Source organism: Tupaia chinensis, unplaced genomic scaffold (assembly GCF_000334495.1).
Source record: "Tupaia chinensis unplaced genomic scaffold, TupChi_1.0 Scaffold000133_1, whole genome shotgun sequence".
Classification (NCBI taxonomy): domain Eukaryota; kingdom Metazoa; phylum Chordata; class Mammalia; order Scandentia; family Tupaiidae; genus Tupaia; species Tupaia belangeri.
Window position 1 is genome coordinate 653815 of NW_006159602.1, and position 24735 is coordinate 678549.

The window sequence follows — 24735 nt, forward strand, 5'->3', positions numbered from 1 at the left end:
TTTTTTTTGTTTTTTTTTTTTTTTGCTATAGAGCGTGTGTGCTTGCCAGAAAGTTAGAGAGACAGAAAGTGAGAAATCATCCACCAGGGGGGATGGCCACGCCACAATCCCTTTTCCATTCTCCCCTCGGGATCTTGGGCACATATGCACACATGCCCGGCATGAGTTTAAGCCACCAGGTCTGGGACTCAAACCATAGTCGACTACATGAGAGTCCAGCAACATTGCCATTATGCCAACTGTTGGTCCCTAGATTTAGTTTTGAGTGTGCTTTTTATTATCTGACATGTTAACATACTGGGAAATTACACTTTATTTATTCACTTTAATTTTAAAAATTTATTTATTCACTTATTTTAATTTGACCAGAGAGAGAGAGAGAGAGAGGAAAGTGAGAAAGCAAGCCACCATGTCTGGGACTTGAACTGTGGTCAGTCATGTGGGAGTGTCCAGCACCTTAATCACCACACTACCTGCCAGCCCCATATTTATTAATTTTTTGAGAGAGAGAATTTTGTATAGGACACGTGTGCTCGCTGGAGAGACAGAGACAGAAAGTGAGAAATCACCCCCTGGGGGGATCGCCACACCACAATCCCTTCTCCTCCATTCTCTTCTTGGGATTTTGTGCACACACCCATATGAGCCCAGTGTGAGTTTTTGTTTTTGTTTATTTTTCTTTTTAAAAAAAATTAGTTTATTTTGCATTCATTCACTGAGCATCATCACAGCATTCAAAATGTGATTTTCCGTCCAGAATACACTGTATAGTGGCTTAATCATACATGCTATCATTGACAAATAATTTTCCATTTCTTGTTTCATATATATATATTTATTTCCCCCCGTTTCTCACCCTCTGCCATTTCTCACCCTCATTTCACACTGTCTCTGGTGTCCACAGTTGCTTTCCATTCCTTTTCATTTCTCACATTTTATTGATTCACAAAATATCTTAATTAATCTAACTACTTTCAATAGCAAGTTCAGCTGATTATATGTACTTGTGAACACATGTCTGACTTTAGGCATGAAGCCCTGAGTAGAATGAATGAATATAATATAAAGTAGTACCCAGCTGATGCTATATAGTTTAATGTGGTCACTAAATAGGTATTTTTAAATATATATTTTTAATTTCAAGAAAAGCAGTTTTAGCTTTAATAAATAAAAATAAGATTTATTTTCTTAGCTGTTATTGAACTTTTATTTCTGTGTGTCTGTATTTAGTTTTCCTGGTATACCACTCCCTTCAAAACTTCTTGGAGAGCTAGTCTGGTGTTGGTAAATTCTTTCAGGTTTTGTTTATCAATGTTCTTGTCTTTTCTTCCTATATGAAGGATAATCTTGTTGGGTACAGTATTCTTGGTTGAAATTGTTTTTCCCTTAACACTTTGAATATATTTCCCCATTCTTTCTTTCTTTGCATTGTTTCCGATGAGAGATCTGCTGTTAGCCTGATGGGATATCCTTTATACGTAACTTGACCTTTATTCTCTTGCCAATTTCAGTATCTTGTCTTTGTGGTTTTGGTCAATCTGGCTATAATGTGTCTTGAAGAAGATCCTCTTCGGTTGATTCTATTACGGGTCTTTGTATTTCTTGGGACTGGATCTTTGAATGCCTCTCTAGATTTGGAAAGTTTTCTTATAGGACTTTATGGAATACATTATCAATACCCTTATTAGTCTCTTCACCTTCTGGGATACCAATTATTCAGATGTTTGGACGTTAAATGGTATCTAGTATTTCTCATATATTATTCTCGTATTTTTGGGCTATTTTCTCAGTCTTCATGGTGAATTTTTGTAGACCAGTGATTCTGTCTTCTACATCTGAGATTCAATCCTCTGTATGATCTAGTTTATTTTTAATAGTTTCAAGGGAGGTTTTGACTTTCTGTATTGCAGCCTTCATCTCTAACGGCTCCATTTGATTCTTTTTTTGGGTATGTATTTCCTCTTTCAGATCATGCAAGACCTTCCTCGCCTCTTGAAAATCGTGAGGAAGTTGGCTCTTCTCTCCTGTGTCTTCTGGAGTTCATTGTCTCTCTTGTCTTGTATTTCTGTTAGATTCGTCACTGTGAATACTCTAAATTATTTATCTGACATTTCCATGAGTTCCAATGTACTGTCTGTGGATGAAAAGGAGTTATTCTTTTCCCTTGGAGGAGAGGTATTTTTCCATGGAAATCTTTAGTAAAAGGCGAAAGATATATACGATCTGAAGAGAAGCCAGAGTATATGGAGGAGAGGTATTTTTCTTGCTTTCTCATATTTCTTTTGCCCCTGTGTTGATTTCTGGTCATCTGATGGGTTGTGTGTTTCTTCCTAATTCTTGAAGTTCAGTCTGAGTGTTCAGAGGCATGCTGAAGGAGATGACCTGCAATTTCTCTTCCATTCCATTTTTCACTCTTTGTGCATCAGATTCAGTGGGAATTGAGGAATATTCTGACCCAATCTAGAAATGAATCTGGAGGGAGAAGTCTCAGCAGAAAATCTTCATTTTTAGTCCCTGAAAGCAATATTTCACAGCTCCCCAGTGTGAATTTTAAGCTGCTGAGTCCAGGACTCAAACCACGGTCAACTACTTGGGAGTCCAGTGATATAATCATTACACCATCTGCTGGTCCCTTGAAATTACACTTTAAATAAAGTAATTGAGAACTCAGTAAACTATTTGACTTTTTTCAATTTGTATTCCTGATTTCTCCAAGTCTGATATGGATAAAATAGCCCCTTCGTCAGAGAGATGGGTATTTCTCTATGTTTATAGGCCATAATGGCTGAGTCAAGTCAATGACTGTTTTAAGAATCTTATTCTAAACTTCATTACATATCTGCTCATTACAGAGTGGCCTTTCATCCCATCTTACTGCGGGGTACTGCATATAAGACGATCACAAAAACTGAGGTAAAGCCAAAGTAATTTTGTGAGATGATACCTTTTCTTGTTTAGTGCTATGGTTTGACTGTGTCCCCCCAAAATCTATGTATTGAGATTTAGTTCCTATTGTGATGGGATCAAGAGGGTGAAAAATTAATCTGATTATGGTATTGAAATATGGGGTCTTTGGTAGATGATTGGGTCATCAGGATGGGGCTCCTATGGTTGAATTCTGTTGGGTTTATAAAAAGAGGGGTTGAGGGACCAGCAGTTAGAGTAACGGCTATGTCTCTGAACTCCCATGTAGTCGACTGCAGTTCGAGTCCTGGACCTGGTGGCTTAAACTCACGCCACGTGCGTGTGCGTGTGTGCCCAATATCCTGAGAGGAGAATGGAGGAGAAGAGATTGTGGCATGGCCATTCCCCCTGGGGGTGATTTCTCGCTTTCTGTCTCTCTGTTTCTCTCTGTCTTTCTGGCGAGCGCACGTGCCCTATAGCAAAAACCTCTCCAAAAAAAAAAGGGGGGGGGGAGGTTGAGACACAGATACATGAACACACGCTCACTCTTGCTTTGTCTTGCCACATGGTGCCCTGCACAGCCTCAAGACTCTGCAGAGTGTTTTCACTAGTGGAGAAGCTCCTCACCTGATGTGCACACTTTACCTTGGACTTTCAAAACCATGAACTAAATAAACTGCTATTTTTTAGAAGTCACCAGACTCAAGCAGCATTCAGTTATTAAGCAACAGAGAATAGACTAAAACACTTAGTAAAAACAAAACAAGGAGCCAGTGGGTGGTGTGGTGTTTGAGGTATAGGACTCTCACATAGCCGACCATGGTTTGAGTCCCAGACCTGGGGGCTTGCTTTCTCACCTTCCTTCTCTCTTTCTCTTTCTCTCTCTGGTGAGTGCATGAGTTCTATGGCAAATTAAAAAATAATAATAAATATAATTTTTAAAAAGACAAAACCAAAAACTTTAAGAATAATTTCCTTACTTTAATATGATAGAAATATATTTTAATCCAAAGTAAAGACTACCATTTGCATTGAAAAACTTGAGGAAACAAAAGAAAATCTATTAGTAACTCACCTTCACATTAGGCAGATAGATTAATCCACTGAATGAGGTAAGATTATTGTTCTGTAGATTCACATTACACACATTTCTAAACTGGTCAACTGGAATCAAATCCACAGTTCTGAATTTACACACATTAAATACAGTTATTATTTTAGTAGAGCAGGAAAATATTAATTTCTACATGTACAACTCCCAGAGGCATTTAAAAAAACTCATCTGACAAATGCCATAAGAAATAATTGCTTTAATACAGGATGTATGGGTCAAATGATCAGCTAAATATACATTTTTGTTGGGTACATATGTCAGAAAATGACATAGGATTTAATTGCTTTCAGAAAAGCATCTATTATTATATAAACAGCACTATTTTAAGATAAACTAACAAAATAAGCATCTTGAATTTCTTTATATTTGAACATATTTTCATGGAATTATAATGAAGTTGATGATATGAAGCAGGTTGGTTCTGAAATGCCAGGAAGGGGTTAGCTATGGGAAAGAAAAGAAAAAAGTAGGTAAGGTCTTTGAAAACTGATTTTCCTGTGGGATCTCCTGAAAGCTGTTATGGCATGCCACCCTATAAAGATGTTTTGGTAATTAGAGCCCTTGATTCCTAGTCTATCGCTGTACAACTGCTCTATGTTCACTCGAACCGTGATAGAGAAGGACATGGAGCTAAATCATCTCTCCCTAGACACTTCTGTAAACAAATCCTAAACCCATGGTACACTTTTATCCGCTAAGCCAATTCCTTCATCAAACATACTTTCATAGTATGCCCTACGTGCAATGTGTTTGGAAAGGCTACAACAGAGATGAAAGAAACCTTCTGTTCTCAAGGAGTGAAAGTCAGAAAATCTTAAAAAAGAATATCGCTATAATACAGGTAGATGCAGTGGCATTTTAGGGAAAGGAAGCTTATTTGAGAAAGTCATGATGTTACTGAGGAGAAAGCTTGAGATGAGACTTAGAAAATGTGTCAGGCAAATTTTAGGAGGAAAGGGTTCCAGGCAGTGCAGCAGGAACAAGCACGGGCAGAAACATGCAACTGCATCATTTGAATGAGATTCAGAAACTAGAATATATCAGAACTTCTGAAATATAGAGTGTCATGGGCAGTAAAGGTAAGAATTACAAGAGATAAAATGGTGAGAGGCCAGCAGGTGGTGTGGTGGTTAAGGCGTTGGACACTCCCGCATGGCCAGCCACGGTTCAAGTTCTGGACCTGGTGGCTCACTTTTTTACTCCCCTTTCCCCCTTCTCTCTCTGGTCAAATTTTAAAAAATGAGTGAATAAATAAAATTAAACAAAAAATTCTTTTAAAAAAAGAGAGATAAAATGGTGAAGTAAATAAAGGCCCTTCTACACCACACACAAAAAATTAACTTTTGTAGACACTAGAAAGCCACTGAACAGTGTTGACAAGGTAAGTAATCTGATAAAACTTGATTCTTAGAAGGTAGTATGGGTAATAGATGAGTTTTCAGAGAAGTTTTATGTAAGACCACACACACACACACACAAAAAAAAAAAAAAAATCACCAAGAGAGTTTCTACAATAGCCCATTGCCAGACCTAGGCCAATGGCAGTGACTATGGAAAGCAGAAGGAATTATGAGATGATACTTAAGACATGGACTCTAGAGAACTTGGTGATGAATAAAATGGAGAACATGGCTGACTTCGCAACCTAATGATTATGGGAACTAGATCCAGGGCTGACCATGGTTCAAATCCCAGTCCTGGCAGCTTGAAAAACATGCTAGGCATGTGTGTATACAGGTCCAAAATCCTGACTGGATGGAAAAAAGGAGAAAAGATTGAAGTATGACCATGCCCCAGTGGCGAGTGATTTCTCCCTTTCTCTCCCTCTCACAGTCTCTCTCTGGCAGGTGCATATAAACTCTGGCAATTAAAAAGAAATGAAAGAAAGAAAGAAAATGGAGGACAAAGGAGAAAGCCAAATGACTCAGGCTCAGCCTGGTGGTACATCTGGTGGTAGGCTGGGCTGAAGGTTCAGATCCCCAGGTTGGTTTGGGGGTATGCAGGCATGCCCAGGAAACTGTCAGGCAAGGAGGAGGTGAATGGCAGAGTGTTGGAGGGTTGCAGTGTGACCTTGTCAAGGGTGCTCCCCCTCTTCGCTCTATCATGCACATGTGTTCTCTCTGCTATAAGTGACATAGATAAACTTTAAAAAGAAACAAGTCACACTTTTCTCAAATTTGTTTGGCCTGGGCAAAAAAAGGTGAATGTTGTCTCCTAGATGCTAGCTAGAAAGTCACATATTCAGATGGAGAGCTTAGGTTTGGGCTAAAAAATGATACATTTGGAGATCACTGCTATAAATTAAAACTATGGCTAAAGATAAGTCTTCCCATGAAGAGAGTACAGAATAAGAAAAGCATGAGAGCCCAGCAAATGGCATAATGGCTTCATTGCTGGAATCCTACGTAGTTGACCACAGTTTGAGTCCCAGATTTGGCGGCTTAAAACTCACGCTGGATGTGTGTGTGTCCATGTCCAAAATCCTGAGAGGAGAATGGAGGAGAAGGGATTTTGGGTGACCATCTCCCCTGAAGGGGTGATTTCTCACTTTCTGTCTCTCTGTCTCTCTGTTTCTCTGGTGAGCATATGCACCATATAACAACAACAACAACAAAAAGTATGAGATGAAAAGAGGGAATTATAGGGACCAGCAGTTAGCGTAATGGCTATGTCACTGGGCTCCCATGTAGTTGAGCATGGTTCAAGTCCTGGACCTGGTGGCTTAAACTCATGCTGGGCGCATGTGCGTGTGTGCCCAAGATCCTGAGAGGAGAATGGAGGAGAAGGGATTGCGGTGTGGCCATCCACCCTGGGGGGTGATTTCTTGCTTTCTGTCTCTTTGTCTCTGTCTGTCTTTCTAGCGAGTGCACATGCCCTATAGCAAAAAAAAAAAAAAAAAAAAAAAGAGAGAGAGAATTATGTGAGGGAGGTGATAGGGAAGACAGAAGAGTGGGCTGAGAATAAAATTGTGAGGACATCAGACAGTAGGAACTCATAAAGAAATCTGATAAATTTGTAGAGAAATTGAAAATGTGATATTACAGGAAAAAAGGGGGGAAGGTAGAGTATAGTGAAGAACAGTCAGTATTCTTTCATGCCCCAGAGAGGTCGAGTTAGATTTTAAAAAACTCAAAACAATTCAGTGCGAGACGGAGATGACATTTGTGAGAAGGGTGTCAGAGGAATGGTGGCAGTGGAGGTAAGATTGCATTGGATTAGAGTGACACATGATTAGGAGCAAACCTAGTATGCTGTAATGTTAAAATTTTGCTTGGAAAAAAAAAAGAAACACATTATTTGAGGGAAAAAAATGACATTTGAAATCCTTGTCTCTGGTATAAAAATTACTACTGAATTTCAAAGGTGGTAAAGTCAGCATGAGATTTTGGAGTAGATGATTTTCTGAATTACTGCTTGTATTCAGATGAAATGTATAAAGGATAAATCTCAGAAAAATGATAGCACTAATTACATTTTTACTTATGTCCAAAGCATGTAATATAATTATTGTACCTGATGGATGATGAAGTCCAATTTAGCTCTTGCATTTGAATGAAGTTTGAATGCCCTTGTCGTTCTGCAATCATGTCAGAAGTAAGTCTGCCACCAAACAAATCTTTTGCCATCTCAGTCTCTGGTGGTTCCTAGATGAGGACATTTAGAAAGGAGTGTCCTCTCAGATAATTCAGTCACGTTAACTCTATGGGTCTCAGTAAAAAAATGGAGCGGACTCATTTCTCACTCTTCCTCTGAAGTATAGATAAAACCTCTACACATTCTATAGAAAACAGACATAAGAAGACTGAAAAGTGCAAACAAGGCAAACCAGCTGGGAAACTTGGGATCTGAGGAACAAAATCTTGGATTTTATTCATATACACCAGGCTGAGTGCTGGAGAAGTCAGAAACCCAGAAATGTCAATAAGAGAAAACAAAACAAAACGAACTTCACAAAAAAGCCTGATCTAGCAAAGTACAAAAAAGAGGAAGCCTAGCAAGACAAAATACTTTTAGAAAATTACAGGTCTATTCCAGGTAAATGCCACATAATAAACGAGTCCCACTTTCAACCCCACCAGCTTAGTCTTCCACCCTTGCCCAGCTGAATAAAGCACTCCTGTGTCATCATCCTTCTGAATGGGAGCCTGGAATTGCATACTTTCCCGAAAGTAATGCACCTCTGCCTCCATACACACACACGTGTTAATGGAGGCCATGGGGAGGGAGGCTGAATTTCCACTTCCATACAGTAATAATGAGGTATCTGTTCATAATGCACTCTTGACTATCTTCAGCCAGGACAGTCAGTGGAAGTGTGCTGGAGGGCATGAACTCCTACTCCAGCTTTGCAGTTAATGAAGCATGAACCTCCAGTTTGTCAACAGAGGCCAAGTGGAAGAACCTGGATTTTCACCTCTTAGGTTAGCCTCATAATTGTTTCATACACACACACACACACACACACACACACACACACACACAAACACACACACACAGAGCATACTAGTGCTGCTTCTCTGGTTGAATCCTGAATAATACAATCTCAAAGCAAGTTTTAAAAACCACATGAATTCAACCTTAGAAATATGATTGCTTTTGTAGTTTTCACAGTTATGTAAACAATATTTTATTAGAGCCCTTCTAAATCTAGAGTTAGCAAACAATTTCTGTAGAGCCACTCAATGTTAAAGGCGTTGCAAGCAGCGGTTATTCTATTATAGCTATTTATTTCGCCATTATACCATGAAAGCAGTAATAGACTATATATAAACAAACAGGCATGGACATGTTCCAAAATTTTTTATTTATAAAAACAGGTGGCAGGCCACATTTGGCCCAAGGGCCACAATTTGCCAACCTATTTTAGACAAAGGGCTTCTATTTGACCTAAGTAAACTTGAGAAGTCATTTGGCCCACTTTTATTCAAACCCCTTTCCTTTTTCTCTACTCCATTAAAACTTCACGTCTGAATTCATAATGGAGAAATAATATTTTAAAAGTAAAAAAAGGAGAAAATGAAAACACATGACTGCTCTTTGGTTCTTCATAGATTGTGTTCTCCCTCGGTGTCCCCTCCCACTCGAAGAAGGCAACATGCTTATTATATATGAGGGGTTTCGGACAGAGAGGCTCAGTTGTCCATGATTTGCCACTAAAGAGTCATGTAACTTGGAACCAGCCATATAACTCCTCTGGAGTTCCTTGTGCTCATCCATACAATAAAGGAGTTTGATCATGTCATTTCTAAGGTCCATTTACAACCCAAACACTCAGGACTATATTGCTCTTTTATCTACCTCTACTATCACATTTCATAGCTTCTTTTCCTCTTTGTGCTTTCTAAATAAAAGCATTAGTGGCACTTAGATTTCTTTACTGTCTCTACTGTCTCTCTTTAGGCAATGTTTTTATTTTAAATAATTATTTTATTTAACTTTATTTATTTATTTATTTATTTATTTATTTATTTATTTATTATTTTGACCAGAGAAGGACAGAGAGAGAAAGGGGGAGGAGGAGTGAGAACGTAAGCCACCAAGTCCTGGACTTGAATCGCAGTTGACCATGTGGGAGTCCAGCGCCCTTAACCACACCACCTGCCAGCCCCGGCAATGTTTGTTTGTTTGTTTTAAATAATTATTTGTTTTATTTTATTTCTTCATTCATTTATTTTAATTTGACCTGAGAGAGAGGGAAAGTGAGAAAGCAAGCCACCAGGTCCAGGACTCAAACCATGGTCAGCCATGTGGGAGTGTCCAGCACCTTAACCACCAGGCCACCTGCTGGCCCCATGGTAATTTTCTTTTACTTTTTAATATTTTAAATGTTTCTTTATTCCACGAGTGAGAGAAACAGAAAGAGTAAGAAAGAGAGAAGGAGATACTAGAAAGATCTTGATCCTAAGATCCATCCCCATTTTTAGCCAGCTTGGGTCACAGGCATACCGTGCTGGCATAATCAGCCTGTCTCCCAGTGCAAACTGGCAATCTTCCCATATAAGTCTGTTTTACAGAGTGACACATTTTCCCACTGTGCCACTATCTAGCACCCTGTTTAAATAATTTTATATGTATTTTTGGTTTTAACCGTCTATTTGAAAATCTTCATTGTACTCCCATGTCCCCTCTTTAAAGACTAAACTCTTCAGTCTAATCTTCACATCCAACTATGTACTTATAAATTTATATTTTCCCTCATCCCACAAAAAATTTGTGGCAGTTTACAAGACATGCATATAACCAAATAGTAAAATAAAATCATAGGTAAGGAAAATCAAGACCAACAATAATATAAATGAGAACAGATTAAAAACTAGGAAGGGTAACCAGTAGTTAACGTAATGGCTATGCTGCTGGACTCCCCTGTAGTCAACCAAGGTTCGAGTCCTGGACACGGTGGCTTAAACTCATGCTGGGCATGTGTGCGTGCGTGCCCAAGATCCCGAGAGGAGAACGGAAGAGAAGGGATTGCGGCATGGCCATCTCCCCTGGGTGGTGATTTCTCGCTTTCTGTCTCTCTGTCTCTGTCTGTCTGTCTGGCTAGCGCACATGCCCTATAGCAAAAACCTTTCTAAAAGAAAAAAAAAACTAGGAAGGGAACAGGCAGACAGTAAGATCCTACGCAGTTTTTATTATTGAATCATAAATTTGACTTTTTAGGTGGCCAAAATGGAAATAAAAATAGATAAATAGTAGTCATTATCAGTAAGCAGAAGATAGCTTATCCTTAGAAGAAAATGTTTTTTTCTATACTTATCTTTATAATGACTTTATCAAAACTTCTCTGTAATTACTTTCTCATGTGGCCTTCTAAATGAGAGAGTAAAGAGAGAAGGAAGGATAAGCTTCTCAACAATGCCTTTAAATCAAATGCAGTACTAGTTTCAAGATTATTTTAAAATTTTTATTACTTTCATGATAAAGAGAGACAGAGAAAAATAAAGACAAAGAAAAAGAAAGGCACTCTCAACCCGGTTTCATAGGGTGATACTTCCCCAAGCCTTCCCTGCCAGCCATTTTCCAAACTGAACCACCATCTTCCATATGGCTCCAGCTCTGTAGAGTGGCACCCTAACACAAGCTTTCCCATTAAATTACTTTCAAAACATCCCTCAGTGAAAGGTAACAACAAAATAAAACCTAGAATACAAGATTTTAGGAAATTAAATGTGTTGGAATGAGAATGCTTAAAATTCTCCATTCTGTGAAAGGTCCTTTAAAAACCAGGGCTAAGATTCGCAAACTTCTCAGAGCACTTGACAGTCCCAAGTAATCAAGGACTATCTCAACTTTCTAGAGCTTTGATGAGCTCTCTTGTCTAATGGGACTGAGGCAAGGTCGCACAGAGAACCCTCCTATTCACACACTGAAATGCACTTACACCCTGTTACAGGGAAATAAGGAGCTGTGTGAAGTTGCCTGTTAGAGAATCCAAATCTCCAATGTTGCTTTTATAGTCAGAACTAAGGTCTATGGTTTTGTTTTTTTTTTTAATTTTTTTTACTTGTTTACTAGTGTCGACGGAAAAAAATATAACCAACTGTAAAATTAATAATTAATAATTAATGCGGTTTATTTCCAAACCAACTGTGTAACCAAGGCCAGAGAAGAGGAATACATGCCTTTTCTCAGGGTGGTCATGTACAGAGGCTCCTTTTATTTGCTTTTGAGATTGACAGACAACATTTAATTAAAAGATTTCCCATTGGTCTGGCCCAAAAAGGGGGGACATGTAGAAGGGGGGGGGCTTGTAGGTTATAGGTGTGTTCCACAAATTCTTAGGTCCGTGATTGGAAGGAAAGATCCCTGTCTTAGTTAATGAAAGGCTTAATCTATATTTCAAGGAAAAAGGGAAGTTCTGTGTCTTGGGAAGGGATAAGCAAAAGAATACACTAATTGCTTGAAATATGCATCTCAAAGATACTATGCCAGGAGCAGGAGGTAGGAAGAATCCCGTTAATAGAAAGTAAATGGTCTGTTAATGTTTGTGGGCATGACTTCCCCAGTCCCCTTTTGAAAAGATTTTGGAAAAATAGGAAAAGTAGTCAGACTTCTGTCCACACTAGTAATGTTGATATGCCACATTTGCTAACTCAAATATATTTTTCTTAATTATTAACACTGTATTTTTCTAGGAAATAGGAAGCTGTTTTTAGGTTCAAGAGGATGAAGGGGCTCCTCCAGAGCATAGTTTTTCTATCTTGCCCTAGAAAACTGTTTTTTTTTTTTTTTAATCTTTTATGCAGTGAATTTAGTGGGTATAAATATAAGTAGGACCTTCTCTCCTGTTCTGCCTCAATTCAAACAATTAAGAACTGGCCAGACATGACCATGGTTTGAGTCCCAGACCTGGTGGCTTGCTTTTTTACTCCTCTCCCCTTACTCTGTTCCTCTTTAGTCAAATTAAAATAAAAAAGTAAATAAATAAATAAATAAATAAATAAAGTTACATAAAAATAATTCTAAAAAATAAAATTGGCCTAATAAAAATATTTAAAACCCAGATCTAAAATAAGCTTTGGAGACTTTGATTTTAATAGGCATAGTACATTTGGATATCATGTTAGTGATGAATCCATGTTCAAAAAGATTATGGCCTATGGGAACCAGCAGTTAGCGTAATGGCTATGTCGCTGGACTCCCACGTAGTCGACCGCGGTTCGTGTCCCGGACCCCGTGGCTTAAAACTCACACTGGGCGTGTGTGCGTGCGTGCCCAAGATCCCGAGAGGAGAATGGAGGAGAAGGGATTGCGGCGTGACCATCCCCCCTGGGGGGTGATTTCTTGCTTTCTGTCTCTATGTCTCTCTCTGTCTGTCTGGCGAGCGCACGTGCCCTACAGTGAAAATCTCTCCAAAAAAAACAAAAAACAAAAAAAGATTATGGCCTATGGATAAATGAATACGCAACTTGAACCAAATGCTAAAAGTCATAAAACAACTTACTATCGAGACTCCATCCAAAGCTTTCAGTTCTGGAAGATGAAATATTATAAATAATCGGTAGTTTTCTGGATTCCATATAATAATGTTTCCATATATGTCTAGAATGACCAAGTTGCATAAACCCTAGGTAATAAAAATATATACGTTTTTATCTGTATCCACCTATTTGTCTATAACATTCCAGTTAGTTTAATTCCCTTTGAGAATGTAATCTTATCTTTGAATTCTAATATTTGAATTGTCTATCATTTCATAGGATTTGAGGGCTTTTAAGTGTACTTTTAAGTGCAGGGATTACCCTTTCAGACCAGCAAGGTATACTTTTATGCAATGTTTCAGTGGTCTATGTTATCTGATCAGAATCCATTTTAGGATCTTGGTGCTAAAAGCCTTACATATCTGTGGTAGATGTTAAGGTGGAACCTTGCTATGTTTAAGACAACATACTTTGTTTATGGAATGGTGGCCTATTAAATGGTATGTATGTGTGCACACAGATAAAACAGGAATGGAAGGCACTGCCATTTGAACAGGGATAAAGCTAGAATGCTCAGCCTTTTGAGAGGGTGGCATAATTTATCTTAAGAGAAAATGTGCTTTCTTATTAAAACAGATAGTTTGATGCGTATTTTTTAATTTTAAATTTCTCAGATGTCTTTTTAAAAATTTTATATTTCTAATTTACATTCAATCGTGGGATATGCCTTCTTCATGAAGGAATGGCTCTGAGTAGGTGTGGATAAGAGAAGTGAGGGCAAGAGGGACTAAAATTACTCCCCAACCAAAGGGGACGGAATCCTTGGAAATATTTTAAAAGGCACTAGTTAGAAAAAGGGGTCTGGGTTAACTGAGTATTAAAAAAAAGTTACTGCAGAAGGTTGTCACACTGGTGACGTGATGGCTACACACATTTGTTTTCATTTGTAGTACACATAAATCAAATGCAAACATATTTTAATAAATCTTGTTATTTTTATTTTAATTTTCTTTGCATTTTCCTACATTTCTAAATTCTGTACAGTGAACGTGCATTACTTTCATAGTATAAAGAAATAATAAATATTTGAAAAGGCAAAAAGTTACTACCCCAGATGGTCACCTTTAAATTGTAGATCTCCTGATTGACAGCAATGTAATTGTTGCTTATATACAGTTCAACTAGAGTAAAAGTTTTTTGTAAGCCACTCAGTGAATTGATTCTGTTGTTTTCAAGAGAAAGGGAGTGAAGATGGAGCATGTTTTCAAAAGTATGCTTTTCCAAACCAGTGAGAAGATTATTATTTATGCTGAGGCGGGTTAATTTAGTCAGCTTGGAAATGCCTAGAAAAATAAATGAATTAAAGAAAGATCCAGATAGTACCAAAAGATTAACTTTAAAAATAATTTTTCATTTTCATTTTATTTTTACTCTTTTTCTAAGTTCAAATGACTTTAAGGATTCTATAATACTAACCATCACTTTTTTCCTTTTATATAAGAAGGATACAATCTTGGGGCCAGCAGGTGGTATGGTGGTTAAGGTGCTGGACTTGCACATGGCTGACTGTGGTTAGAGTCCTGGACCTGGCAGTTTGAAAATCATGCCACATGCATCTGCATATGTGCGCAAAATCCCAGGGGGAGAGTGGTGGAGAAAAGATTGAATAACCAATCCCTGATGGGGGTGGTGGTGGTGATCTCTCACTTTCTTCTCTCTGTCTTTCTCTGTCTCTCTCCAGTGAGCATATGCACCCTATGGCAAAATCTAAAACAAATAAAACAAAAAACAGGATATAATTTTAAATATAAAGTCTCATCTCATATATTAAATTATTTTGGATTTCTAAGTAGATTCTTCTTAGGCATTAAGGAAAGGCATTATGTAGGATATACTGAATTTACCTTTTAATAACCTTAAAAGTATGTAATTAATTTAAGATTTATATCATCATGACAATACAAAGCTGTACACAAAACTTGAGGTAATCACCAGTCCTCACTTTAAAATACTAAGAGTAAGGAACTAGAGTACAATGCTCTGGAAAGTTTTACTAATTAAAGTTTCATTTGTATTAAAAAGAACCAGTTAGTCTTTCCTACCTTTGCAAGCTTAGAAAAGTACCTTAAGACAGAAGTTTAGAAAGGGGCACCTCTCAGCACAATCATGTATTATGTACTGTAGGCATTTTCTAATTGTAGGCAGGATGGTGCAGTTGAAAGATGATAACTTTGAGGTCATAGTTGGCTATAAAAGTATCACTCCTAGAGTTGAAATCATAGGCAAATTATGTAACATCTGAGCCTCAGTTTTCTCATTTACAAAATGGATGTACTGAAATATACTTCAAAGAGGTTATGGAGTTAAACAGGGTGATGTTTGAAAAACATCAGTTATAAGTTTTGACAAATAATTCATCTTCCATAAATCTTAACCATTCTCCCCTTTCACACTAACTCTATCATGAGACTTTACAATGTTGAAAGTAAATCAATCTAGGACAAGGTGGAATAAAACCGTTAAAACAGAAATTCTTAGATGGATATTAAACTTCGTCATGTCTGGAGAAATATAGGAGAAATCTCTGTTAAACTTTAGAGGGGATAACTATTCTCTTTGAATAAAAGGGCATAAGCAATGTGCACATTAGAGGATTCTACTCTTCAGTAAGTTTGGAGAAGAAATATTGGGTCCCTGGGAAAGTCATGGTGCAGTTTTGCATAGAAAAATAGGTCATGACTTTCCCAACAGTCTAATAAGATCTCCGTTGTATATACCAAGCAAAACTAGTACTGTACTGTGTGGGAATGGAAGATTGGCAGTGACTTTAGGCACAGATACTGAGCTACCCCCAGATTTTCTCAACTGAAATCTAGAGAAAGGCACATGAGTTTGTATTTTCAATAAGTATCTGAAGTGACTTTTATGATCAAGGAAGTTTGAGAAACATTTTAACAGCCCAAACAAAATGTAACCAAATGTTATACATACTATTTTCAAAGATAGTTACTACTTGTATTTCTGTACATAACTTTTTGAAGTAACATTTTCTATTTTATGAAAAAGGTAGTATACACATGCTGGAATTAATCTAATTCAAACATGGATAAAGTTAAATTAAGTCTCTTTCCCAGCCATGATTTCTAATTCTTACCTTCTCTCCTTGACAAAGACAATATTATCAAAATGCACATCCAGAAATAATCTTCACCCAAATAATTATATATATTTGTGTGCATGTGCTTCTTTTGAGTATATGGAGAGTGAGAATAAGATAATTTGTTAGTCAAGTAGTAGAAACTTTCAATTTCTTTAGTTTCAAAGCATTAAATGAGAGTCAGAATAAACTACAGCTGGGAAGAAGTCAGAAAATATTTAACTTAATATATTCCAAAACATGTTGTCTAAATTCCTGATTTTTAGCTGCAAATAAGCATAACCCAGATGAAGTAGAGAATCTAGGAAACTTGGAAGGAGGAAAAGAGAAGTCTTTGGTCCAGAAAGATACATTTTAATATTGAGCTTTAAATAGCCCAATAAATTATATTATATTGCTCTCTTATTAATTAGATGTTACTAAAGCTGCTTAATTTCAGGTGGAACCATACAAAATGTTATGTATAGAATATATGATTTTTAACCTCTTGTGAATATAATTTTCATTTTTTGTTAAGGTCTTTGAATTTTCAAATATAATCTTAATTCCACAATTTGAAAAATGATCTGTGCTGCTTTATCTTTTTCAAAAGGATACTTCTTTCCTACATTTATTCAGTGCTACAGACACTTACGACTACTTGGTTTGTATGTGCTACGTTTGGCATAGATGACAGACACTGGCACAGAGGGGAGGAACGAAAGGCAAAGGAGGTGGAGGTCAGTTCGTTTGACTCATTATATACAGTTAGGCATAAGCCCCACTAATAGATATTTAGAGTACTCTGCCACAAACCTTGGAAATTCTCGAGGGATCTCTCTCTTCAGAATTTCTGTTCTCAGTGTTACTTATTTTTGGTTCTTTAGACATTCTTATTTTTGAGATATTGAAGTTCTCAAGTACCTTACCTTCTATCCTTGAGATGCAGTTTCCGTCTAATGTGAGCTCTTCCAAGTTGATACAGGATTCCAGGCCTTCCATTTTCGTGAGATTGTTGTTGCTAAATGATGCCCATTTCAAATTCTCCAGTTTTTCTAAATTTGTGATTTCAAAGAGATGTTGTCCATCTAAATTTAAGGCAGTTATCTGTAAAATAATGCACATTACATACTACTTTTGAATCTTCTAAGTTAACTCCACCAATATTATAAGATGAAGAGGGCTAATGAAATAATTCAAACATGGCAGTAAACATCAAAAGAATTCCTCAGAGACTAAAGATATGAGCGGATCTTCAGAACATTCATGGGCTATGTGGAATATAAAAATTCTATGCATGGGTTTAAAAAATTTTGCACCAAAATAAACTCATATTTTAATTCTATTTCTCATAAATATTTTGAATTACTCTTATATTATGAAGCTCTTAATTTACAAAATCAATTTTTATAACTCCAGGACTGTAACTCCAAGAGGGACTTATATGGTATTAGTGACACTGTGATGTGCCAGTCAGAGACTGCAGCGAAGGACTTGTCCCAGCTGCTGAGAGTGCTGCTGGCAGAGAGCTTTCAGCTGTCAGTCCCTTCACGACTGCCTCAGCTGCACAGCTGCCTCGTCCAAGGTAATGCTTCTTCCCAGGCTGACCCACAGCCAATGGGGAGGGGCAATAGAAAGGCCTGGCCACTTCAAGCCACCTTGGGACAAATTTAAAGGGCCGTTCTAATTCCAGAATTCCCCATGGGGTCAGTCAAAGTTGTAATCGGGTCTGCATCACATCTGACTTTCTACGTATATATCCCATAACAAAAATAGTGCCATTGATACCTCCCGTTTCCAAGGGTCAGCCTCTCTTAGCTCACTTTCTACTTTCGGAGAGAGGTGGAAGGGCACCTTATGCAGTGAGAAGCTGCTGGTACTCCATGACCTTTTCCCTTATCCTTGGCTGAATTCTGACCTGTTTCCCAATTCTCCTGCCAGGATTTCTTATCCCTGCAGCCCAATTTTGGTTTGATTTCTGGCTCTGAGCCTTTAAAGTTTGTTTGCCTATCTGACATATTACCAGAGTCCACCCTCTAGTTCAGAGCATACTTTCTGTTCGCTCTCCTCCAAAATCTGCTCCTTACCTCTCTGTGCCCTCTTTTTTCTTTTTTTTTTTTTTGGAGAGATTTTCACTGTAGTGCGCGTGCACTCGCCAGACAGACAGAGAGAGACATAGAGACAGAAAGCGAGAAATCACCCCCCAGGGGGGATGGTCACGCTGCAATCCCTTCTCCTCCATTCTCCTCTCGGGATCTTGGGCACGCACGCACACGCGCCCAGTGTGAGTTTTAAGCCACCGGGTCCGGGACACGAACCGCAGTCGACTACGTGGGAGTCCAGCGACATAGCCATTACACTAACTGCTGGTTCCCTCTGTGCCCTCTTTATGATGTACAGACCAAGGCTGACTAGACAATAAGCTTAAATTAAGCTTTTATATTAAGTTTAATAGAATTAGCATTTACCTTCAAGTGCCAGTTTCCAGTCAGATGTACATGTGGTCCTAACCTTGATATTTGTGTTAGAATTTTGGCAGACGGCCATATACTAAGTATCCGTGGTCTCTTCTCTTTAGTACTAGAATGCCGTAAGAGAGATAACTAATAAAATAAAAAAGATGAATAAAGAAAATAGCATATAGAGGTTCATGTATGTGTGTGTGAATGTGTAGTGTATATGTGTGTGTGTATATATATATATACATATATATATATATAGTTATAAATATTATTTCAAGGAAAGGTGAGTGGCCCAATAAACAATTTATTTTTTTATTTTAAGAGAGATTTTTGCTATAGGGCACATGCACTTATAAGAAAAACAGAGTCACTATGCAAGAAATAACCCCCTGGGGGGATTGGCCATGCCGCAATCCCTTCTCCACATTCTCCTCTCAGGATTTTGGGTATGCATGCACACGTACCAGGTATGAGTTTTAAGCTACTGGGTCTGGGACTCAAACTACGGTCGACTACATGGGAGTCCAGTGACGTAATCATTATACCATCTGCTGGTCCCCAGTAAACAATTTTAAAATAAAATACTTCTTTTGCCTTAAAATGTTTTCAATATCTAGATAGTTTTAATTATTCACTCTTTTATATTGTTTTAGCAAACACCAAACCGCAAGATAATATTTATGAGGTTGAGAGGATCACTGTAATATACCCATATGATCCATCCATAATCTACCAGGTCCAGGACTCAAACTGTGGTAGACTACATGGGAGTCCAGTGACATAAACTATTATGCCATTTGCTGGTCCCATTGAATTTTAAGTCTAACATTCACTTGGTTTCTTTACAGCCCTACCTATGTCTATGTCCATAAGTAATATATTGTTCAGTCTTGCACATATTTGAACTTTATGTGGATTGAATAATATGTATGCATTCTTCTATGAATTCATTTTTGCTCAACAATATATTCATGATCTATACTTCTGAATGTAGCTATAGTTTATTCATCATGTCACTGCTTTATAGTATTCTCTCGATGATCCTCCTCTCAATGAACATTGGAGCTGATTCAGTTTTTTTGTTACTATAAACACTGCTGTCATGAATATTCTTGAGCATGTTGCCTGGTACATTCATGCAAGAGTTCTTTAGCGTATATACCCCTAAGCAAAATTTCTGGGTTGTGGCTATGTATAACACACACATACACACACACACACTCTTAGCTTTACTAGATAACACCAGATTGTTTTCCAAAAGTGGTTGTACCAGTTATAATCTTTATATTATATACTTACTAAAACTTGATATTGTCAGATTAAAAAAATTTTGTCAATCTGTAAAGTTGGCAAAAATTGGTAGGTCAATGTGATTTTGTTTTTGTTTTTGCCATAGGGCACATGTGCTTGCCAGAGAGAGACAGAGAAAGTTAGAAATTATGCCCCCAGAGGGGATGGCCATGCCACAATCCCTCTCCTCTGTTCTCCTGGGATTTTGGGCATACACACACATATGTATTTGGTGTGATTTTTAAGTTGCTGGGTCCGGGACTTGAACCATGGTCAGCGATGTGGGAATCCAACACCTTGCCAACTGCTGGCCCCAGTTTTTTAGTTAATGTTAGTTTTGTGGTTTTTTTAGTTAATGTTAGTTTTGTGGTTTTTTAGTTAATGTTAGTTTTAGTTAATGTTAGTTTTAGTTAATGTTAGTTTTGGTTAATGTTAGTTAATGTTAGTTAATGTTTAGTTAATGTTAGTTTTAATTAATGTTAATTTTTAGTTAATGTTAGTTTTGTGGTTTTTTAGTTAATGTTAGTTTTTTAGTTAATGTTGGTTTTTTAGTTAATGTTAGTTTTGTGGTTTTTTAGTTAATGTTAGTTTTAGTTAATGTTAGTTTTAGTTAATGTTAGTTAATGTTAGTTAATGTTTAGTTAATGTTAGTTTTAGTTAATGTTAGTTTTAGTTAATGTTAGTTTTAGTTAATGTTAGTTTTTAGTTAATGTTAGTTTTGTGGTTTTTTAGTTAATGTTAGTTTTCCTGAATATTAACATGGTAGAATGTCTTTTCCTAAATTAACTGGCTATTCTGATTTCCTCTTTAGTCAAGTATCTGTTCAAATCTTTTGCTCATTTTTCTGTTCAGTTGGTTGTTATATATTCTGGATATTTAAAGAATATCTTTTGTCAGTTGTGTTGCAAATTTGTTTTTCTAATGTGAAGCTTATCTTTTCACTTTCTTTATGGTGTCCTTAGAAGAAAAGCTAAATTAATTTTAATGTAGAAAAACGCAAAATTTTATGGTTTAGTTTCTTTGTTTCTTGCCTAATAAATTTTTCTCTAATCCAAGGTCACAATAATAATCTCTGATATGTCTTCTAAATATTTTTGGTTTTTGGTTTTGCCTTTCCATTGAGGTCCTTAATGTACTTGTTCTAATGTCTTTTATTGAATAACCTCCCTGATCTGAAAGGTCACTCTGTTATTTATCAAGTTTCCACAAATGTATGGGTCTATATTAAATCTTTATTGTTTCATTGGTCTGTTTGTAACTCTGTGTCAAAAATCACATTGTCTTATAAAGGATTTTAGTAGGTTTGAATTTCTAGTAGGATAAATTTCCAACTCTTATTCAGGAGTGGTAATATATTTTTAAAAACAAAAAGTTTATTTCCTTCATGTTGAATATATTAAATATTATACTATTTAAGAAATATACAAATACCCCACCAAAAAAAAAAAGAAAAAGAAAAAAAAGGTAAACCTGTAGATAACTAGCATAGAGAGATTCAATGCCAAAGCTACCCTGGCTATACTACATCATTCTTAATCTGGATAACACAGGCATTTCCCTTGCCCCTGTGTTAATAGGTTGTGTTCTCTCCAGCCAGACGCAAGGGGTCACTACTAAGTAGATACTTACCAAACGACTTCTCAAGGCCACTGAGCTTACCTCATTCTCAGAAGTCATTTATTTCCCTGTAGGCTCTAGAAAGAACTCTGGTGAGTTCAGGTGACTAGGGGAAAAAAAGTTACCCTGGGGATTTTTTTTGGGGTAGTGTTCAGGGATGTATCTAGAGAATCCATACAACCAATTGGTACTTCAATGGGAATATATTTAAATAGAAAAAAACAAGTAGTGGGACCAGCAGGTGGCATGGTGGTTAAAGCGCTGGACATTCCCACATGGCCGACCATGGTTCAAGTCCTGGACCTGGTGGCTTACTAACTCATTTTCTCTCTCTCTCTCTCTCTCTCTCTGTGTGTGTGTGTGTGTCTGATCAAGTTAAAATAAATGAATGAATACAATTAAAATGAAATAATTATTTAAAAAAAAGAAGTGGTATAATTGCTTTATATTGATTAACTTAACATGCTAAGAGAGAATATAAAATCTTAATGACAGAAAAAGAGTATGAAAGATATTTATATGTTCTAAGTAGCATAAGACATTTAAACAATAATATCTAACCTGAGTAACCTTCGTTCCAGCGATAAATTTCATAGCTGCTGTTGTTTCTTCTTCAGAAATGGGAAGTCCATCTAAATGTGTAAGAGTCTTTAATCTGCCAATAACACTTAACCTCAATGTGGCTGGCTTGGGAAAAATACCAAAAAGTTAATTTTCACAAAATATTAATATGTTATGGCATAGAAAGAAGTACTTCTTCCTTCCTTTTGACATAATTTGAAATTATGCAGGTATGTTTATTGAATTTATTTTTTAAAAAAGGTTTTTGCCATAGGATGCATGTGCTCACCAGAGACAGTGAGAGGAAAAGTGAGAAATCACCACCCAGAGGAATGGCCATGCCATAATCCCTTCTCCTCCATTCTCCTCCTGGGATTTTGGGTGCATACACACACATGCCCAGCATGATTTTTAAGCCGCCAAGTTAAGGACTCAAACCGTAACGGGTCATGTGAGAGTCCAGTGCCTTAACCATTATGCCACCTGCTGGCCTGTATTGTGTTTATTATATTTATCTATGTGTATGTATAATATATGTATGTTTAATTCCTTAAATAACACTTGGAATTAAATTCTATTTAAAAATTAATCTTTTGTTTGAACACAGATGATTCTACTCTTATGAAGAGGGGGATATCCCATAAGCGTTTGAAAAGTGACTGTGGTGAAAAATGTTAATGACTGCAGTGACTTCTGTTTATGCGGGACAGCAGTAAGCTAGTAAACTCATGTGCGATTCAGTATGGTTCATCAGCCCTTGCCATCCAGTTTGGCAACAGGGAGAGAAGTTGATCATCCAGGAAGTTTGCTTTGGCAAAAGAAAAATACCTTTCAATTTTACTGAGCAAAAAAGAAATTCGACAATATGGAATTAGTAATGTGGCCAATTTATTAGAGCCAGTCATATTTTGTCCCTTTTTTATAAAAAAAAATTATTTTATTGGGAACCAGCAGTTAGCGTAATGGCTATGTCGCTGGACTCCCACGTAGTCGACCGCAGTTTGTGTTCCGGACCCGGTGGCTTAAAACTCACGCTGGGTGCATGTGCGTGCGTGCCCAAGATCCCGAGAGGAGAATGGAGGAGAAGGGATTGTGGCATGACCATCCCCTCTGGGGGGTGATTTCTTGCTTTCTGTCTCTATGTCTGTCTCTGTCTGTCTGGTGAGCGCACGCGCCCTATAGTGAAAACCTCTCAAAAAATTATCTTATTTAACTTTATTTATTCATTTATTTTTAATTTGAGTATAGAGGAACAGAGCGAGAGTGAGAGAGAGAAAGTGAGAAAGCAAGCTGCCAGGTCTGGGACTCGAACCGTGGTCGGCCATGTGGGAAACCAGCAGTCCCAACCGCCACGCCACCTGCTGGTCCCATTTTTTTGTCCCTTTTTAAAATGTTGGACACCACCTTACGTGTACCTTTTAAAAGCAAAGAAAGGAAGATTCTTGACATTAGGGACGTGGGGTTTATTTTAAATATGTGGAGATACCCTTAAATATAATCTCAAATACTGAAATTATTTAGCAGTAGTTTACATATTTCTGTAATGAGAGAAAGTAAAGTTCAATCAAATTGCCTTTTATAACAGAACATTAAGACTTTATAATGCAGGTGACATCTGGATTTAAAATAGAGAAAAAGTAATGTGAAATGCAAGGTATAATTGTAAAACACGTTTCTCAACCGCAGGTTAGGATATATTATAAATCAAGTCTGTTGCCGCCTTAGCAGTGTGTTTCTCTCACTGTCTTGTGTTACTCTTGGAGTCTATGACTCATTACAGTAAGGTTCTGGCACAATGAACTATATAAACCCTCTGGAGGTTTGCAAATGGCAGTGAAATTAATCACTCAAAATATTAGTGGTTAGGAAAATATCTGACACGAAATTATAGCCTTTTTCTTACAGTAGCACTTGATTCACTTGATCACTACTCTAAAATCAACTTATGAAAGACTTAACGGAAGTTTAGGAAAACCAAGTATAATTTGCCTATTTCTAGCTATTATTGAAAAATAATGAAAACGTGGCTTTGAAATAAAAATGCTTGTTTTTTTTTTTTATTTTTTTTTTATTTTTTTTATAAACGTGTCTGTTGCATACCTTTTGCCAGGGATTATGCTGAATATCAAGAGTGAGAAGACTTGTGGTGTGCTTGCATAACATATTTATTTCATCACCAGACTTTTTTAGTTGGTTCCAACTCAAGTCTAAGTGCTTCAGTTTCATCACACCTCGAAAGCCCTCCAGGGTTATCACATGGTTATGGCTTGCATCCAAATATTCAAGATTATACTGCAACACACAGAAATAGAAGCAATGCTAAGAGAATCATAGTTTATATTTATATAGTTCCTGTCTCTACTCTTCTCTGAGTATTTTACATGCTTTTTGGTAATCTTCACAGAAAATCTAAAGAGTAGTTATACTGTAGTAATGGTCTCAACAGACATGGGGACTCCAAAAAGTCCATGGAAAAATGGAATTAAGATACAAATTTATTTTGGTGCAAAAAATTTGAAATCCATGCATTTTTTCATAATATGCATTTTTCCATGGACCTTTTAAAGACCATGTGTGTGGGAACCAGCAATTAGCATAATGGCTATGTCGCTGGGCTCACACGTAGTCGACCACGGTTTGCGGAAGTTTGCTTTGGCAAAAGAAAAATACCTTTCAATTTTACTGAGCAAAAAAGAAATTCGACAATATGGAATTAGTAATGTGGCAAAT

At 37.1% G+C, this 24735-nt stretch overlaps 1 protein-coding gene and 1 pseudogene across 1 annotated transcript in view; both read right to left on the reverse strand.

Moving 5' to 3' along the window:
• LRRC9 (leucine rich repeat containing 9) overlaps nt 1-24735 on the reverse strand; it is a 109710-nt gene that overhangs the window by 19377 nt on the left and 65598 nt on the right. The window contains exons 20-26 of the mRNA XM_027770423.1: nt 22006-22131; nt 18544-18678; nt 17005-17182; nt 14062-14282; nt 12963-13085; nt 7532-7662; nt 3980-4088 (exon numbers count right to left, since the gene is read on the reverse strand). Coding sequence (XP_027626224.1) covers nt 3980-4088; nt 7532-7662; nt 12963-13085; nt 14062-14282; nt 17005-17182; nt 18544-18678; nt 22006-22131 — 1023 coding nt within the window. The remainder of the gene's footprint in view (nt 1-3979; nt 4089-7531; nt 7663-12962; nt 13086-14061; nt 14283-17004; nt 17183-18543; nt 18679-22005; nt 22132-24735) is intronic.
• LOC114007168 (uncharacterized) lies at nt 2121-2243 on the reverse strand (annotated as a pseudogene).